The 17,241-nt window shown below is 41.3% G+C and overlaps 1 protein-coding gene across 1 annotated transcript; it reads left to right on the forward strand.

The window, feature by feature from the left end:
• Positions 1–991: 991 nt before the first annotated feature.
• Positions 992–10,277, forward strand: znf507 (zinc finger protein 507). The gene is made up of 8 exons (XM_030766329.1): positions 992–1,066; positions 2,907–5,101; positions 6,063–6,180; positions 6,703–6,814; positions 8,051–8,155; positions 9,195–9,329; positions 9,634–9,708; positions 9,775–10,277. Exons 2-8 carry the CDS (start codon positions 2,909–2,911, stop codon positions 10,070–10,072), a joined length of 3,036 nt encoding a protein of 1,011 aa, XP_030622189.1. The 5' UTR covers positions 992–1,066; positions 2,907–2,908; the 3' UTR covers positions 10,073–10,277.
• Positions 10,278–17,241: the final 6,964 nt, after the last annotated feature.

The raw sequence follows: 17,241 nt of genomic DNA on the forward strand, positions 1-17,241 counted from the left end.
ATGTATGTATTTCCACAAGGATATCCATATCCATACATTCACTATTGTCTCCTGACTGAGCCCCTGCCTGCTGCTTTCCTGAAATGGAGAAATTATTTTTGTCAGCTTCCTTCCCCTGTAGGATTGACCACTGCCCCTCCCAATAATATGTCTAAGCATATTTCACAGCCTTTGGTTTGAGACAAGTACAAAAATATCTCATTTCAGAGGTCAAATTACTGCATGCTTAGTCTTGCGTCATGTAAGTGACCTGTGTCTGAGTGTACACTTGACACTGTAATCTCCAAACCAGGCAGCCTTAACATAGCCTAACCCTGTGTATTTTCTTAAAAGTTACAAATTTGACTTTGTCTGGCCACTGACTAGTTGAATCCAGTTTGAATCAGACATGCCGTCAAACCCTTGAAGTGAGAACAACTGACGTTTCAATGTGTTTCAAGATAAGTTATCTTCTGTATTAAACATTTAAAGTGATGATGAATGCCTGTAGCATGTCTTTTTGTAGGGTTGCCAGATATCAACAAGATGAAAACAAACATAAATTGGGTTTTTTTTCCAGACTTTTAAAAAGCTGTTACATAATTCCTGTGCAGAAAACTTACCACCAAACTGTGCTATAATGTGATCATGTTTAACAACAATTTTATTGCAATATTTAATTTAAGACATCTGGTCAAAATCAAAACATTCACTAAAACGAGGGAAAGTGAATTTTATATGGCTGTTGACAAAATTTCCGATGAAATCGAACACATATCCCCTGACAAGGAACAAGATGAAGAAAAGGAAGAAGGAGATGAGAGCTGAGATAAGAATTACGTGCTAACAAACCTCAACCTGGCAACCGAAGTCCTCCGCAGCTTGAATTCCTCTACGGTCACATGACCAACTCTGATCCGAGTCATGTGACTTTTGTTCCATCCTCGCCATTTTGAGCACACGCTGTGTGTGCGAGTGTGTGTGTGTGTATATGAGGGGAAAAAGAGATCACTTTTTTATTACCCTGGAAACAAAGCTGAGAATTGCCGTAGCTTTTGGCCAAAGATCATTGAGAGTTGCTGAATCAGTAAGTAAACATTCAACAGATGAAGTCGCATGACTTGGAGCTATTCATTGAACTGAACCGTAAATATTACAGTGCTTTTTTTCTCGTGCAGTGTTCTCTCTCTCTCTCTCTCTCTCTCTCTCTCTGTCTTTCTTGCTCTCCCTCTCTCTCTGTGTGTGTGTGTGTGTGTGTGTGTGTGTGTGTGTGTGTGTGTGTGTGGCGTGTGTTAGCTTGCCATACAGTACAGTTGACAGAAATGTCCTGCCCCCTTTCCCCTCACGTTTCGTCTCCACGGTTATGGGCACCATGTTGTTCAATACATCTCTGAACTTTCTCAGGAATGTCTTTTATTCACAGACGCTCTCTGCTGTTATTACTATCTGATTAAATAAACGTAGTTTTCGGCTTTGTATCTCATCATAACATAGTTTGGTATGGCGAATGTGTGTATAGCCCATGTGTTGCTTTTTTTCGACAGTTCAGCCAGTACTGATTTTTACTCCCACCTCTGAGGTTTAGTCTAAGGTTTACTTTAAGGTCTAAGCTTTACCATAACTTTACACGAAGTTTGCAGATCTGTCCTCTCCTCACATTGCCCAGTCTTGTTTCGATACTGATCAAAATGTTCGCTATTTTGTATCATCCTGTGGTTATCATTGAAAAGGTTTATTGAGAACTCCCCATAATAGCAAGATACGTTTCACCACGAGCGATAAAGTAACACACTTAATGATGGAGCGCTTTGTTCATGGAGCTGTCTTTGATCGCAGATTTTTAGTTTGTGCTCTTCTTAGAAAGTCAAAAGGTTTGGACAGCAGTAGAATTGCGGTTAGAGAGGGAAAGTGTTTCCTCTTACCAGTCTGAAACCAAACTTCTGCATTCCCAGCCTTTTACATTTATTCAGCATTAACTTTCACCTCATCTGACGTGCTTTTACAGACCAAAGCTTCTCTGTGAACAACGGCAAAGGTACCGAAAAGTAACTTGTCTGTCTGTAGAAACGTTGTGGAGCAACTTTTCTGCGGAGCTAAAAGTGTATTCATTTCTGTCATTCCAAAGCAGATTTTTTTAGCGTATTCTGGGGTGCCTAGGGTGTGGACTGAGGCTGAAGTCTGTTCCTGACTTACAGGGGTCATAGACCTTTTATATTGTCCTGCAAAAAGAGGCAGCTGACGTACAGCACAGTAAGGGGCAATTATTTATAGATTTATGATGTAATGCTTATTTCTGTTAACGTACTAGTGTGTCCATCACTTAGACTTGACTATAAGACATATAGGCTAATAAATTAGCAGTTAGGTTTCCTCCAGATGTTGGCTGGCCATTTTAAATTCTCAGTGCTCCACTTAAAATATCCTGTATCGAAATGCACATTCAAGTTGTTGACCTAGTATTTAATACAGAACAAAAAGTTTGGTTCTTAACTGTCTATAGCTTCGGGTGTTTTGCTTCATGGTGGCTCAGTGGTTAGCACTGTTGCCTCACAGCAAGAAGGCCCTCCTTTCTGTATGGAGTTTGCATGTTCTCCCCGTATTTGCGTGGGTTTCCATCAGGTTCTCCGGTTTCCTCCCACCACCAAAGACATATATGCTAGGATTAATACTCCTGTCAGTGACCTTGACCGAGGCACTGGCAAAAAAAACCTAGAGTTGGTTCCCAGGCACCTGCGGCTGCCCACCGTTTCTAGCTTCTAGTGTTTATGTACTCACTGGTGTATAGGATTGATTAAATGCGGAGGCTGCATTTCACTGCTCACTGCTCTGGTGTGTGTGTGACCAGTAAAGTACTTCTTTTCTTTGGGTAGGAATGTCTACTACATATGTCAGTTCTCATTGTAATGCAGCCTGTATATTGTTCTCAGGTATGGAGGACAGCAGAGGAGTTGCAGTCCTCGTCCCACACACAAGGGGGCAGCAAGAGGCCGTCTTCATCTCTGACCAAGACCTGCACAATAGTGAAGACAAGCAGAGGCAGCAGCAGAAGCAGGCTGCAGATTCTCTCATTCAAGTCATTGAGAAACTCAGCAAGATTGTAGAGAAACGCCCCAGACGATGCACGCTCCCTGGGAAGAAAAGACCTCCCCTTGCTTGCGCATCTGTGACTCTCCCTGACAGCAGGGATGGCAGCGGAGGGGCTACACCTCCTAAAAAACTTAAAGAACAACAGGGGGAAGAAGAGGAGAGCCAATCACAAAACTGCTGCGCTGAGTCTGCTCTCAAAACTGATCCTCCAAGTGGTGGTAGTCGGACTGTCACATGTTACCAGTGTAGCTTGTGTAGGTTTTTGTCCCCTACACTGGACGTGCTAAAGGAACACTTGCAACAACACAATGAGCAACATAGCGACCTCATCCTTATGTGTTCCGAGTGTCGTTTCACTTCCAGCCACCAGACAGAACTAGAGGCCCATGTGCGGCAACACTTAGATAAAGGGGACTGCACCCAGGGCTCTGTGCCTGAGCCGGCTTGTCAGCAAATAACTGAATCCACCACGACCGATCTGAAAGGGACGAGTGCAGAGTCCATGAAAACGAAGTCACCAGGAACTGAGGGAACACAACCAACAACCAAGAAGTGGTACAGCTACGACCAATGCGGTAGATATCGTTGTCTGATCTGCAGTTACGAATGTGGGCAGCAGCGCAATCTTAAGACCCATGCATGGAAGCATGCTGGCCTGGTTGACTGCTGCTATCCCATCTTTGAAGATGAAACAGAGGCACGAGAACCCCAGTCAGTACTAGAAGTAGAGGAAGAGGCTATTGTGGTCTTCACACCAGTGGGAGACAAAAGCCAATCTCTCCATGGTGCTTCCACCTTACAGATCGAACTGTGTGCATCACCAGAAATGAAACATCAAGGAGAGATGATCTCTAGGAACATTAAAGAATCCAGGAGTCCCTCTACAGTGGAGGCTTTTTCTTCCAAGGGTTCTGTCGCAGAGGAACCCATGGTAGAAGTTCAGGTGACCACAGAGGCGGTAATGGAGCTGGAGCTTGAAACTGAGAACCGCCAGTCAACAGATGCTGACAGCCTGCTCTCTTCAGCACAGAAGATCATAAGCTGCAGTGCAAACAGCGATGGACACGTAAATGTGATTGTGGAACGCCTTCCATGTGCCGAGGAACCAGTTACCAGCAAGCCCCTCCTCCTCAGTCCAGAAGTGGGTGGTGATAAAACCCTGTTGGCCTCTGAGGAGGTGAGGTCAGAGAGTCAGCCGCATCCCATTTATTATGAGGAACAAGAGGAGGTGGTGATTGGCTGGAGTGGAAGTGATAGACAGCCTAAGACGGATGAAGGGACCTCAGATCTCCGGCCTAACGAGAACGCCCCACCGGCTCGCAGAAGGACCCACTCCGAGTCGCTTCGACTACACTCGTTGGCGGCCGAAGCTCTGGTTGCCATGCCAACCCGAACACCGGAGTTAGGAAAGGCTACAGTGAAGGACATTGTGGGTCTCACCTCTCAGAGTCCTGATACAGGGCAGCAACTTGTAGAGATCACTGCCGCAGCCCATCCTAAGACTTCATCGGAGGAGTTCATGGATGGGAGCGAAGGTCCAGCAGCCCTTCTTAATTTGGGACTGGAGGGTCCAGAAGGTTCTAGAGAAGATGGTATGGGTGAGGGTCCAGCTAAAGCTGGGATCAGCATGTCACTCTTGACAGTCATTGAGCGACTCAGAGAGCGCTCTGACCAGAATGCCTCAGATGAGGACATCCTGAAAGAACTACAGGACAACGCCCAAAGCCAGAGTGGGGAAACTGGTGCAGGAATTGCGGTTGGAGGCATGGAGGACACATCTACACCCGATGGAGGTCTCGTGGAGTATGTGGCAGGCAGCGATAGGCCATATCGTTGTCGATTGTGCCGCTACAGCAGTGGAAATAAGGGCTATATCAAACAGCATCTTCGTGTGCACAGACAAAGACAACCCTATCAGTGCCCAATCTGTGAACACATTGCCCATGACAGCAAAGACCTAGAGATTCATATGATCCACCACTGCAAGACACGCATGCACCGCTGCAAACAATGCGGCGAGACTTTCCACTACAAGGTAAATTTACCAGAAATACTGAGCCAAGGATGCAATGAAAAATTCAGATGTCTTTGATATGGTTTTTCAACCCCATGTATTCACTCTCTTTATTAAGAAATATTTGAGCGACTGTTACCACTGCTTGAACTCTGTTTCAGTATCCCACACCAATTGTGAAATCACATTCCAATTTCGTGTCAAGTCACACAGGCCCAAGCTGGGACAATAATGATAGCCGTTATACCCCCAAAAACACTTTTATTTTCGCATAGTCCTGCTTATCTTCATTCAAGACAGTTTGGGCAGTGAGCCAGGGGGAATTTAGATACTGAAGGATCGAGACAAGCATATATCGATTTTGATGCTGGCTTTATTGAAAGGGTAACAAGAAGTCTGTTTTGTTGAACCTGCCTGTGTTCTTTGATCTGTCTGATATTGTAATATACCTGTTTGACACAGTATTGGTCTATGTGACCTTAAAGCAAAGCTATGAAATATTCGCTCTGAAAAACTCCTTTTCAGAATCTTGCATGCCCTTCAGTAGAAGGCTGTGAACAGCGCAGTGTTTTGTTGAATAGGGAGAGTTTGTGAAGGACAGTCAGTGTTAGAACTGAATGTAAACTGCTGGATCATCTTAGGCAATTCAAAGTTCTGAAAACAATCTGTTTTTGTTTTCTTTTTTCAAATCACTGCCATAAAGCCAAAGTAAAGTTTGCTCCAAAAGCGAGATTTTCATCACCTTGAGGTAAACTTTAATTCTGTTAAAAGAAAAAGTATTGATTTCAAATCCTCTATAAAACGGGAAGAACCACAGAGCAGCAGAGATCATTTAGTCCATTGTATTTTATAGGGCTCTGGAGTTTTGAGTTTTTAATCGGCGAGGAAAGAAAAACTTGCTGTTGTTACTTCCGTTGGGTACGGATTGTAAAACTTATGACGAACCGATGCAGGTTTTATTAACGTCTTCTCCATCTCTCAGAGTCAGCTGAGAAGCCACGAAAGAGACCAGCACGGAATGGGCGACTCGACACCAACACTGACACCAGTTACCGAAACCACAGTGACCTCAGAAGAGTCGGACAGGATGATAGATAGGGGTGAGAATTTCGTGACATTTCAGTATTGCTTACTCCTGCATGGGAGCTTTGTTATACAGAGAGATCAGGGACTTAGTTTCGGGCCAGTATTTCTTCAAACAACAGCGACGCAATTGCATCCAAGAGACCTTTAAACTAATTTGGTGTAGTGTAGTCTGAAAGGTTAATAGTGATGGAAAGTACTGGTGAAAATGGCTTCCTTCTTCCCTCTGCTAACTTTGAAAATATTGTTATGAGATCTCGTGTGTTGTTAGCGACTGCTTTCCATACTTTCTCATCTTTCTCGTGAATTAAATCTGCCTGTAATGCTATTATTTTGGTGAGGATAATGATGAGGAAGAGGGGAGGAAGAGTGAGAGCACAGTAGCTGTCTGTATTAGATGGTTTTTTGTTTGTTTTTTGGTTTTTTTTGTGTGTGTGAACATGCTGTTTTGATCGTTTTTCTCAGTGACTCTCGGCATGGTTGTTGTTGTTGTTCTAATGTGTGAATTTCCCGTTGACCCTTTTGTGTTTCTCCCACAGACGTAGTAAATGAGCAGAAAGTGTATAAATGTGACGTGTGTGATTACACCAGCTCCACATATGTCGGTGTACGGAACCATCGGCGGATCCACAACTCAGACAAACCTTACAGGTGTGTGTGTATGTCTGTGGAAGTGTAAAGAAAGTCCTGAGTGACCCTTCTGTCTGACCCTGCTGTCTGTATAAGCCAGGTGTAAACATAGTTCACCAGATCACTCCAGATCTTTACAGGTATAGCTTGTCTTTAAGAGGGAAGAGCAGACCAATCAGTAGTCTGCTCTAATATGCTTAAATAACTCTCTGGCCTAGAGCTGTTTGAGCAGGTCTGAAATTGTTCAGACTACTTACTGTTTGCAGAAAGATGAATATTTTGTGATGATCATGGTCTATAGGCACAGTCTCATGTATTCATGGGTGCAGATTAAAGCAGTTAATGAAGCTCTTAGCCAAAAACTGATACAGAACACCCCCCCCACAAAAATCTATATACATTAGATAAGAGATATACTAAATGGGGACCTAAACAGAACTTAAACGCGGTTATGAAATTTGTTATCAGAGATAAGTGAGGGTGAGACCATGAGGTTATGTTTGGTAGGGTTTTTTTTTTTTTTTCTTTGAGGTGGTCTTTAAATTCATAGACTTGGAAGTTGTGTCTTTAATTAAAATTGCCACCAGGTGGCACAAGAACCAAGTAAAAGTCATCTCCTGTGTTGCACTTCTCTGCAGTGTTGATGTAATCAGATGGGTTTTGGGCTGTTTATGCATAGAAACCGGTATAGGATGTCTGCACATAAGATGTTATTCACTGCAAGTTGTAGTTAAACCCAGATATATACACACACACACACACACACAGTGAAGTCCACTGGGTCTCCGCTTCCTCAAGTTCTCAGTGAAGCTCCTTTGTGTGGGGATAACATGGCCTTGTGTTGTTGTTATGCTCTGGTAAGCAACACTTACTTCAAACAGCTCCACAGAGAGATGCATCTCCTTTTAACTAAGCAATGCTGTCTGTTGAAGCTGCAGAGTATCGCATCTGTGAGCACGCGGCAGCTGGTCTTAGCCTTGCTTTACCACAAATGGTCTCTTACACGACTTCAGAAGCAGCCCTCCAGGCTTCAAACAGATCAGAGACCATCTCACAAATTAGCCCGCAAACAAACATAAAAACAAGGGGCTTTATCAGTCTGCTCAGACACAAATACAAATTTATCCTGAACTAGAAGGGTCACTGGACCTTGAAAAGTTGTCATGTCTTCCTGTTTTTTTTTTTTTGTTTGTTTGTTTTTCTTCTTATTGTAGTTATTATTGTCTCTCTTGTCTGTCTGTGATTGTGCTCCCCCAGGTGCTGCAGCTGTGACTTTGCCACCACCAACATGAACAGTCTGAAGAGCCACATGAAGAGACATCCTCAGGAGCACCAAGCAGTGCAGCTGCTGGAACAGTACAGGTGAGAGAGAGCGCACCGGTGCATAGCTCAGGGATCAGTTTAGCAAAGGTTTAAGGAACAGCATAATACAGATGGCTAGGAAGAGCCTGACACAGTATTGAGGGCAGAGAACAGTGACATTAAAGAACAGCTTGGTAAAATAGAGATCAAAGAAGCAGTTAAGTGGTGTAGAAGACATAGATCAGCTCACCATTGAGAAGACAGGCAACGGCTTAAGGATATAGCGTATAACAGCACTAGTGCATGGGACAGGGAAGGGGATGAGAGTATAAACTTTAACTAGACTATCAGCAAGCAAATGAAGAGCCATAAACTGTGGGCAGGGAACAGCTCAAGAAGAAGGTCCATACCAGATTGCCAAAGAAAGATAGAAATGGAGGTTTAGATTGTGTGGCATAGGTTTTAGGTTTCAGACTGACAGAACATTTCACGGGACAAGCGATAAAAAGCATGCAAGCACGTGATGTGCCCTGTTTAGTGGAACAACTCAAGAATTGCATTAGCAGAAGCAGAATTGCAGAGCAGAAACTTCTCTAAGTGCGAGGGCACTACTGAGTTAAATAACGTAAGACAGTTCAGGCAGGCAATGCAAAACGGCACAAGTCGAAGAGCAACTCAAGGGAACCACTTAAAGTTGATCGTGATGCAACAGCCAAAGTTTAAGTGTGCAAACAGTTCAGGTATTTCTGAGGATTAACTTAGAAAAGTCTCCTGGGAACGCCTCAGGTGGGCGTTGAGGAGCGAAACGCCACAGCTAGAGGTCCGGGGATGGGGTCGAGCGCTGAATCACAAGTCTAGAAGTGACTCCAATTATAAATTGTCTGTCTCTCAGGACAGGTCTTTTTATGCTAATATTTGTTAATGTGATGCATAAGTGGGGATCTGAGTGGCTGCCCTTGAACCACCCTCACACTTCCTACTGCTTGGTTTCCCTCTTCTCTTCTGCTCTTTTCCGTCTGTCTGTCTCTCTCTCTCTCTCTCTCCTCTCTCTCACTCTCACTCTCACTCTCTCTTTCCTTCTCTGTTTTGACTACTCCAGGTGTTCCCTCTGTGGCTACGTGTGCAGTCATCCTCCGTCCCTGAAGTCACATATGTGGAAACATGCTGGAGACCAGAACTACAATTATGAGCAAGTGAACAAGGCTATTAATGAGGCCATCTCTCAGAGCAGCCGGTGAATATGGGCTGATGGGCTTTGTAGTTTGACTCTCCTTTGGAACTAATTAGCATACTGACACGACTAAACGTCTTATTACTCAGTTGTTTCATGGAGTTATTTGATAGGAAATCTTTGGGCAAATTTCTGGTCATTTTTCTCTGTGAGCATTAAAACCAAAGGGCTACTTGTAGTATATGTGTTCTTCCAAATGAAACATCAAGATTTTCAACCTGTTTTTTTTTTTCTTTTTTCTTTTTTCTTTCCCTCCTATTCCTGTGAACCCCCCCCCAATCTTCCCACCTCTGTCTTTGGTGAAAAGATCCCCAAGCGCGTCTCAGAAGGCATCTCCAGAGACTACAGCTGACCGCACTGTCGTGGTCCTTGGGAGGAAGGAGGCACCGCTTTCCGACACAGCCGTTTCCACGGCCCGTGCCCCCGAAAGTCGTCTTGGAACCGCGTTTTCTGCTCTACCAGGGGACTCCTCAGGTTCCTCCTCCTCCTCCTCCTCCTCCTCCTCCTCCTCCAGTAGAGAACCAAGCAGGGCCGCTCATGTGCAGAAGGGGGGCTCTGTTCTGCCCAGGACAGGTATGGAGTACTGCATGCTGCTGTTCTGCTGTTGTATCTGCGGCTTTGAGTCAACCAGTAAAGAGCAGCTGATGGAGCACATGAAGGAACATGAGGGAGACATCATCAGTATCATTCTAAGCAAGGAGCAGCTGGGAAGCCAACCAGCAGAGACGACAAGTGGTAGGCAGTGAAAGTGAGAGTAGGACTGTTCACAGGCATACACACACACACACACACACACACACACACACAAAACATGCAGTTCAGCAAAGAGCCAGTAAATATAAAGCAAGCTTGAATTGTGCTTACACAAGTACACAGAGAAATGCACACACTCACTGACACTGTCCTGTGACTGCTTTGTTCCGCAACATCCAAACCCAGACACTGATGTCTTACTCTCTCTCCCCTCACTGTGTACTACCTCTCTCTCTCCATCATTACCCGCCCCATCTCTTTATCTCTCTCTCTCTCTTTTTCTTTCTCTGTCTCTCTCTCTCTCACACCCCTTCCCTCCCTCTCAGAGACATAGTATTAATAACACAGTTCAGAGTATAGGGTCCCTAAGTTATAACAGTATGTACAATTTGATTTGAGGAGATATTGCAAAAAAAAAAAAAAAAGGCTGAATTATCTCATAAGAAAAACTTGTTGATCCATTTCTGAGTGTGTGCATGTGTATCTCATACCTCAGCTAATCATAATCAACAGAAACGGTATAAACAGGGAGGGGTTTGGAATCGAATGGATCACAGGGCAGCTTCTCTAGTTCACTGTAATGTTATTTATACCTATATCATTGTTTGGATGTGTTTCCGTTTGATATGGCACTTCACGCCCTCACGTTAAGCTTCAAACAAAACATGGCAGAATCCGTTATATTTCTGTCACGCGTGTCAATATTTTTGTCAATATTTATCAAGTTTTATTTATGTTTCCGCATGTACTCTTCTGTTGTTCCGACAAAATTGTGGTGATTCATTTATGACACCCTTCTTTCCTCGGTGCTATAGTCCTTTTTTTTTTTTTTAAAAAATCTCCAATGCTGAGGTTTAAAAAAAAAAAAGGTCATGTCAGGGAATGTATGCTGAAATGATTGGATAAGTAAGTTAGGGAAATGTAGTTCTAGTTTCAGATGTTGTCTTATAACCAGTTTCAGAGCAGATGTGAGAGCAGATATATTAAAAAAAAAAAAAAAAAACACACATACACACACATTCTCATGGCCACTGGTCTAACGTTCAGTCAGTAAAGGTTCTTTTTGTGAAGCGTTCATATGGCAGTAGATGCTGAAAGCACTGCTGTGACATTTTAATGTAATAATAGATGCCAATTATGCTTAGACTCTAGGTGTTAAGAACAAATAATTGAACTACAAGCTAAAATATGAATTTTTTTAGGAATTACATTTTGTACTCTTAATAGACTGATTATTAATTTATGGTGATCATTTCTAATGAACAAATGAATATCTTTAGCTAAATAGAATTGCTACTGCTTTTGTTAAAGTATACAAACTGAATGGGAAAAGTACAAACATTGGTTAGCAAGAGACACTGGTACCTTCTCCAGTCACCATGATGGGTAAGATTATTATTAATATTATTATTGTTGTTATTACCGTTATCACTGTTTGTTTGTGTGTGTGTGGTTTACACATATTCAGCTATTGCCAAGTAGAAGTATAAACCCAAGTAGAAATATAAATGGTTTTTCATTTATTTTCATCATTTTCTGTTTTGTAGACATGATTGGTCTTAGTATATTTATGAAATTTGTTCTGTAGAACAAAAAACGACTTATAAAACTGACATTATTGTTTAATTCCATACCGAGTTGCAAACTCATTCTGTTTATTTGCAAGGATGCTACTATAGATCGGCCTGGATACTGTGATTCCAGATCTTAAATGTTTGTCCTCTTTTTTTCTTTTTTTTTAAACTTTCTGCTTTCACCCTTTCCTTCTTCTTCTTCTTTTTTTTTTTGTGGACCGGTTAATTGCTACCTCTGCTCAAAATTAATTTCGTAGTTTCCGATCTAAATTTAGTACCCTTCACCGTTTCTCATTTATATGCTAATTATTTATTCCATACATTTGTATGCATCTACTGTTTTGATGACAACAGTAAGAATTCAAAATTACAAAGGCAAAAATGATATCTATAATTCACACCAGTTTGTATATTTCATTTGCGCTGCACCATGTGTCAAAGAAATCAAATCTTTGCCTTGCATGTCAGGATGTCTCATGTAAATACCAGATTGTTATTGTCTGGCTAATTTCAATTCAGACAGTTAGTGTCAGGAAGACAAAGACACGGTGTGCATATAAACGACGCCATCATCGTAGAATATTTTGCATTTTAATGAAGGGTTATGAGAATATAGCTAGGTGGGATTCTAAAATGCAACCCTCAGATTTGAAATTGGTTTTCAGCTGCTACTCAAATATTGTTATGTAAAGGCCTACGATCACATACTTTTTTTTGTCAGTATGTGCACTCTAGTGTAGCTAATTGTTTTATTCTATGCATTTCTTAAGTGTTCTCATTCATTTGCAGTCCATATTGACATTCTAATTGAATCAAATATTCAATTGTATTAAAAGTGTGGAAGAGGGTTTTGCACAGAAAAATGGGAAAATTATCTTAATTACACAGCCAGTGTTTTCTCCGCTCTGTATGCCTTTGTTCGCTGGTATATCAACAGTACTGTTACTCACTTCTCTCTTTTTTTTAGGCCTTAAGTGTTTGATCTGAGTTTAGCCAAAATTTAAACATGGATTCCCGAAAGTGTCTGAAAGTTCTGAACAATTTATCTGGCCCCCCCATTGTCGTGATTGTAGAGCAAGCCAAGGTTCACAAAATCAGCAGTGACTTTGTCACGTTCAGGGTTTGCTAATGAAGATTACATAGTCTCCATTCTGATGAAGATTATATAGTCCCCCTTCTAACGAAGATTATATAGGCCCCATAGTCCCTGCCACTTTGTTTTGTAGAATTCAATGCCATCAAACTTATGTCATTTCACTATATATAAATATAATCACCATCTCCCCAAGATTTGGCAGCGTTGGTTAACAATGCTTCAACTGACAGAATCTTTTTTTTTTTTTTTTTTTTTTTTGGGCCAATGAATCACCATCCTAAGTGGTGTGCAAGACTTAATCATGTTGCCTCCACACATGTGCCTTCTATGTCTGAACCTCATCATCGAACACACATTGTCTCGTGAACTTGAAACCAATGTAATGCTCAAACCAAGTGGTGCCCCTCATATGCTAGTTTGACGTGTTTTGATAAGGACTTGTTCTAGTAACGTGTTCCTGTGATGTGTTTTTTTTTTAGACACACAGCACTGTAGAATGGCTTTGCACATGACCGGTTATGTCAAAAAATATTGCTGTGCTATATATAATCGACATGTTTTTTTTTGTTTGTTTGTTCGTTTGTTTTTGTAAGAATTTCTATTTTTTAAAATATCTTGTAAAAAAAAAAAAACACTACAAGAATAAAATAAATGTTGAGGAAAGACAAAAAAAGGAAGAGGTAGAAGATGTTTAAAAAAAAAAAAAACACACACGCACACACCTTTTGTTGTTTTGTTTAGTGTTTAGCCAAAGTGAATGGCTAAAATGGGGTTCTTGTCTGGTTGCATTGTGTCTTAGGGAACAGTTAGTGGTTAACATTGGAAAAGAGCTTGTGCTGCATGCTGCCATGCCAAAGGAGCGGAGCAACTCCACCCTTTTATATGGTTAATGCCTTTTCAGAGCTGGTTTTATTATTATTATTATTATTATTATTACTATTATTATTATTTCCCTTCCCACTCATAGCGTAACAGCCAATACGGCTGCTTTTTACTGCTAGTGTTTCATGCATCTATTTATTTTATCTACATAAACTGTAAAGATGAGTCATGCCAGTTTCTTTCTTTCTTTCTTTATTTTTCCTTTTTTTCTGCTTTGGTAATAAAGACTGAATAATGAAATGTAACTTTTGAGTGTCGTTTGTTTTATGAAGATCAGAAAACTGTGGTTATGGCATTACGTGGTATGTAAGTTTCACACTCCTGGGGACTTATTAGGACAACAAGCCAGGGTACAGCACACACTTGAGCAGAAAAGTGGAATTACAGAAATTTCCAAAATGCCAAAGCATTCCAAAATGCAACGCCGCAATTTGTGCCCCCTGTAAGAAGACTTATTCCTTTATATACCAGGACAGACAGACTGTTTGAAATTTAAACAGATCACACCATCCATTCCAAACTATGAACCAGGAAAAGGATAAAAATACATGAAAATTTGGCATACCCAGAGGCACAACAAGACACTCAAACATTCAAGTGAATCTCATGTTCTTTGGGGGGGGGGGGGGGGGGGTTGGGTTTTTTTATGTTTATGGTCCTCTACAAATTGCACACTGATGATGGCAGATGTGCATTAATGATGTTTTAGATGGAAAAAGCAAGTAGTTTTTTGTTTTGTTTTTTTTCTTTGTCTTTGCGTAAAATGTTGCTGAATGGACTGTTTGGGAGCAACCTGGTTCACTTCAGCGTTCGGAAAGTGATTTGTCCAAAAAAAACCAATGTATTTTTAGATTTGTTTTAGTATGATTTCCATTATACTAAAAAGTAAAGTAAAATGCATCTGAAGCATATTAGGGGGAACTTTAAATATCTCTGAAATAACAAAAGCTTCCTTAACGCGCTTTATCACGTCAAAAGGGACGCTAAAATAAAATAAGACATAACTTGCATTTAGACAGGTGTACTTATAGCCAAAATAATTCATTTTAAATGTACTGTCTTTTTGAATTTGGTGGGAGCATAGGAACAGTATGGAGAGATACAGCAGAGAGGCGAAGAGAGAAGGTGAAAGTCCAGGTGAGAGCTCCCCATCAAATGGAGACACTGGAGGAAAATGTGAAGGAGCTCCTCTGCATCTACTTTGTCCACTTCCCTTATAGTCACGTGGTTGTACGTCACACAACTGAAAATGCCGTTCCTAAGAAAATTAGGGTTAAGCCCCTCCCCATCTTCCCACCACAACATTTTGGTAATTTCTCAAAAATGTCTTTAGATGCTGCTCTGAAGATTTCAATGTGTTTAACACATTATAAAAAAAAATCAAGATTGTGTTTTCTCAATTATTAATAGCTGCAAAACTCAACGTATCATACATTTTCAACTTTATTCACTTATTGTGTTTTTTTGTTTGTTTGTTTACTTTCTTACTTTTTCTTAACTGCACTTTGGAAATATAGTATCAGAATGCCTTTATCCAATGGAGCTTTCAATAACAAAAAAATGAACAGAAATCCAGAACAACAGTGTCAGTTTATTTTACCGTTTCATACAGAGTGACTGTAATGTAATGTGTTGTGGATGTTTCCAAAACGAATCCGTCTTAGAAAAGAGGAAGTTGGGAAAGCTGGATTGGTTGCTTGGAGCAAATGTTTGCTGTTCGATGGTTACTCTCAGACAAAGACAGCCTCACTTGCTTGAGTAATTTATCACTTCGCAGAACTGTCTGTGCCAGTTAACTTCTTCTTTATCGGTTGCTGCAGTAAACAGAATGTAAGGCAACAACAGTCTAATGGAGCCCTGACCCATGATAAATCCTCATCAGTGTGGCAGACAAAATATTTAAGACACACGGTTTCCCTGAGTTTGCCTTCTGATGTAATTACATATCTTTTGGTAGGTTATCTGTGGAAATGGGTATAGGCTTGTCCATATCTAATAAAGCTGCAGGTTATGTTCGTGTTGTTAGTTATAGGTTTAGAGGAGTGAATTTTGTAGTGTAGGGTAATCACCACAAGTCACAGTGGGACCACTGTCTATATTGCTGCATTATTTTCTGAGGACAGAAACTCCTATAGGACTAGCATTCTTGGCCACGAATTCAACCTAAGAGTCAAAAAAAGTGGGTGTAAAAATAGATTTAGTGATTATATGCAGTGGTAATTAAACTCGGGCACGCCGAATGTCATCTTAACCACCGGCCCAGAATAAAAGCCTTTAGGAAAGAGTAAACTGATATTTTTGAGAGTATTTAAATCGTTTAAGGGTTGAGAGCACCTCTGCCCATATGGATTACCATGCTATAAAATTGTGAATCCCCCCCACCCCACCCCTGACCTGGTCCAGCTGATAAGCTGGGTAAGGATTCGGGCTTCCTTTTTCCTCTCCGCAAAATAGTTTCAAGTTTTCTACCTCCCTTTAATCCTTCCATTTTACACAGCACTATCCTCAATTCTAAGCACAGCACAAAGCAGAGCTATTTCACTGATGCCACCCATTTTACGAGATCTTGTTTTTCAAAGGGTTGCCTGTGAGTGCAGATGAAGGGAGCCAAAGAGAGGGAACTTGCCTAAAAAAAAAAGAGAGCACATACATTTGATTCAAGTGGCTCGTATGCTTTGGCGCTCAAGTACAAATTAATTCCAAGTTTCAATTTGTTTTGTAGCACCTCTAAAAAGCCCGGTTTTGTGCTTCAGTTAGTGCAAGGAGGGGGGAAAAAAAGTACATTTACAAAGAATTTTCTATCCTGGGTTTAAGAATTCCTCTGGTCCTCGGGAATAGATGGAAGCTTAATTTCAATAGGCCACAGCCTCATGCTTGATGTCTTATACATGCTCATTCAAACCTCCAAAATATGGCAGAGAGCGAGAGAGAGAGAGAGAGATGCAACCTACTTTTCCATTGCACTTATCAAGAACTAAAGGCACATAAACAAGTGTCTTCCATGAAAAAAAGGAAGGGGCTATTAAACATTTATGCTTTTCTTCCCCCATAATCCTCCACTCCAATGAGCTGCCTGCCAATTTATTTTCTCAAATCTCTTTGATAACCCTCAACTCTTTCATGTCTTCTACGGCTTTTTTTTTCTTTAACCAACCTTCCCCCTCCGTAATACTGTCCCGATGCCCAGAGACATGCTCAGGCATGTGTATCATCTATAGGAAACTCAGCAGGGTCTTCGCCTACTAACACACACAACACAACGCGTTAGGATGCTGGATGTTCTTCCATGTTCCATTTTAAAATGATGCGATCTATTACATGTATTACATTTAAATCTTTAAAATGGTTGAGATTTGCATGAAGGACATGATAAATTATGGATTAGAAATGTTCTTTTTGTTTGCCACCGCACGCCGAGAACAGGGAATTAAAAAGTATGCATTGATATACACTCTGTGTCAAACATCTGATTACAGCTGGGGCTCTGGGATGCCGAAATAAACAAAACAAACTCGATCAAAACTAATACCTCGCCATGGGAATTTCCACCTGGGAAACCTGAAATATGAATCCAAATGTTCACATAATGGGATGTTATCAAAAGGGAGGG

Source organism: Chanos chanos, chromosome 2 (assembly GCF_902362185.1).
Source record: "Chanos chanos chromosome 2, fChaCha1.1, whole genome shotgun sequence".
Classification (NCBI taxonomy): domain Eukaryota; kingdom Metazoa; phylum Chordata; class Actinopteri; order Gonorynchiformes; family Chanidae; genus Chanos; species Chanos chanos.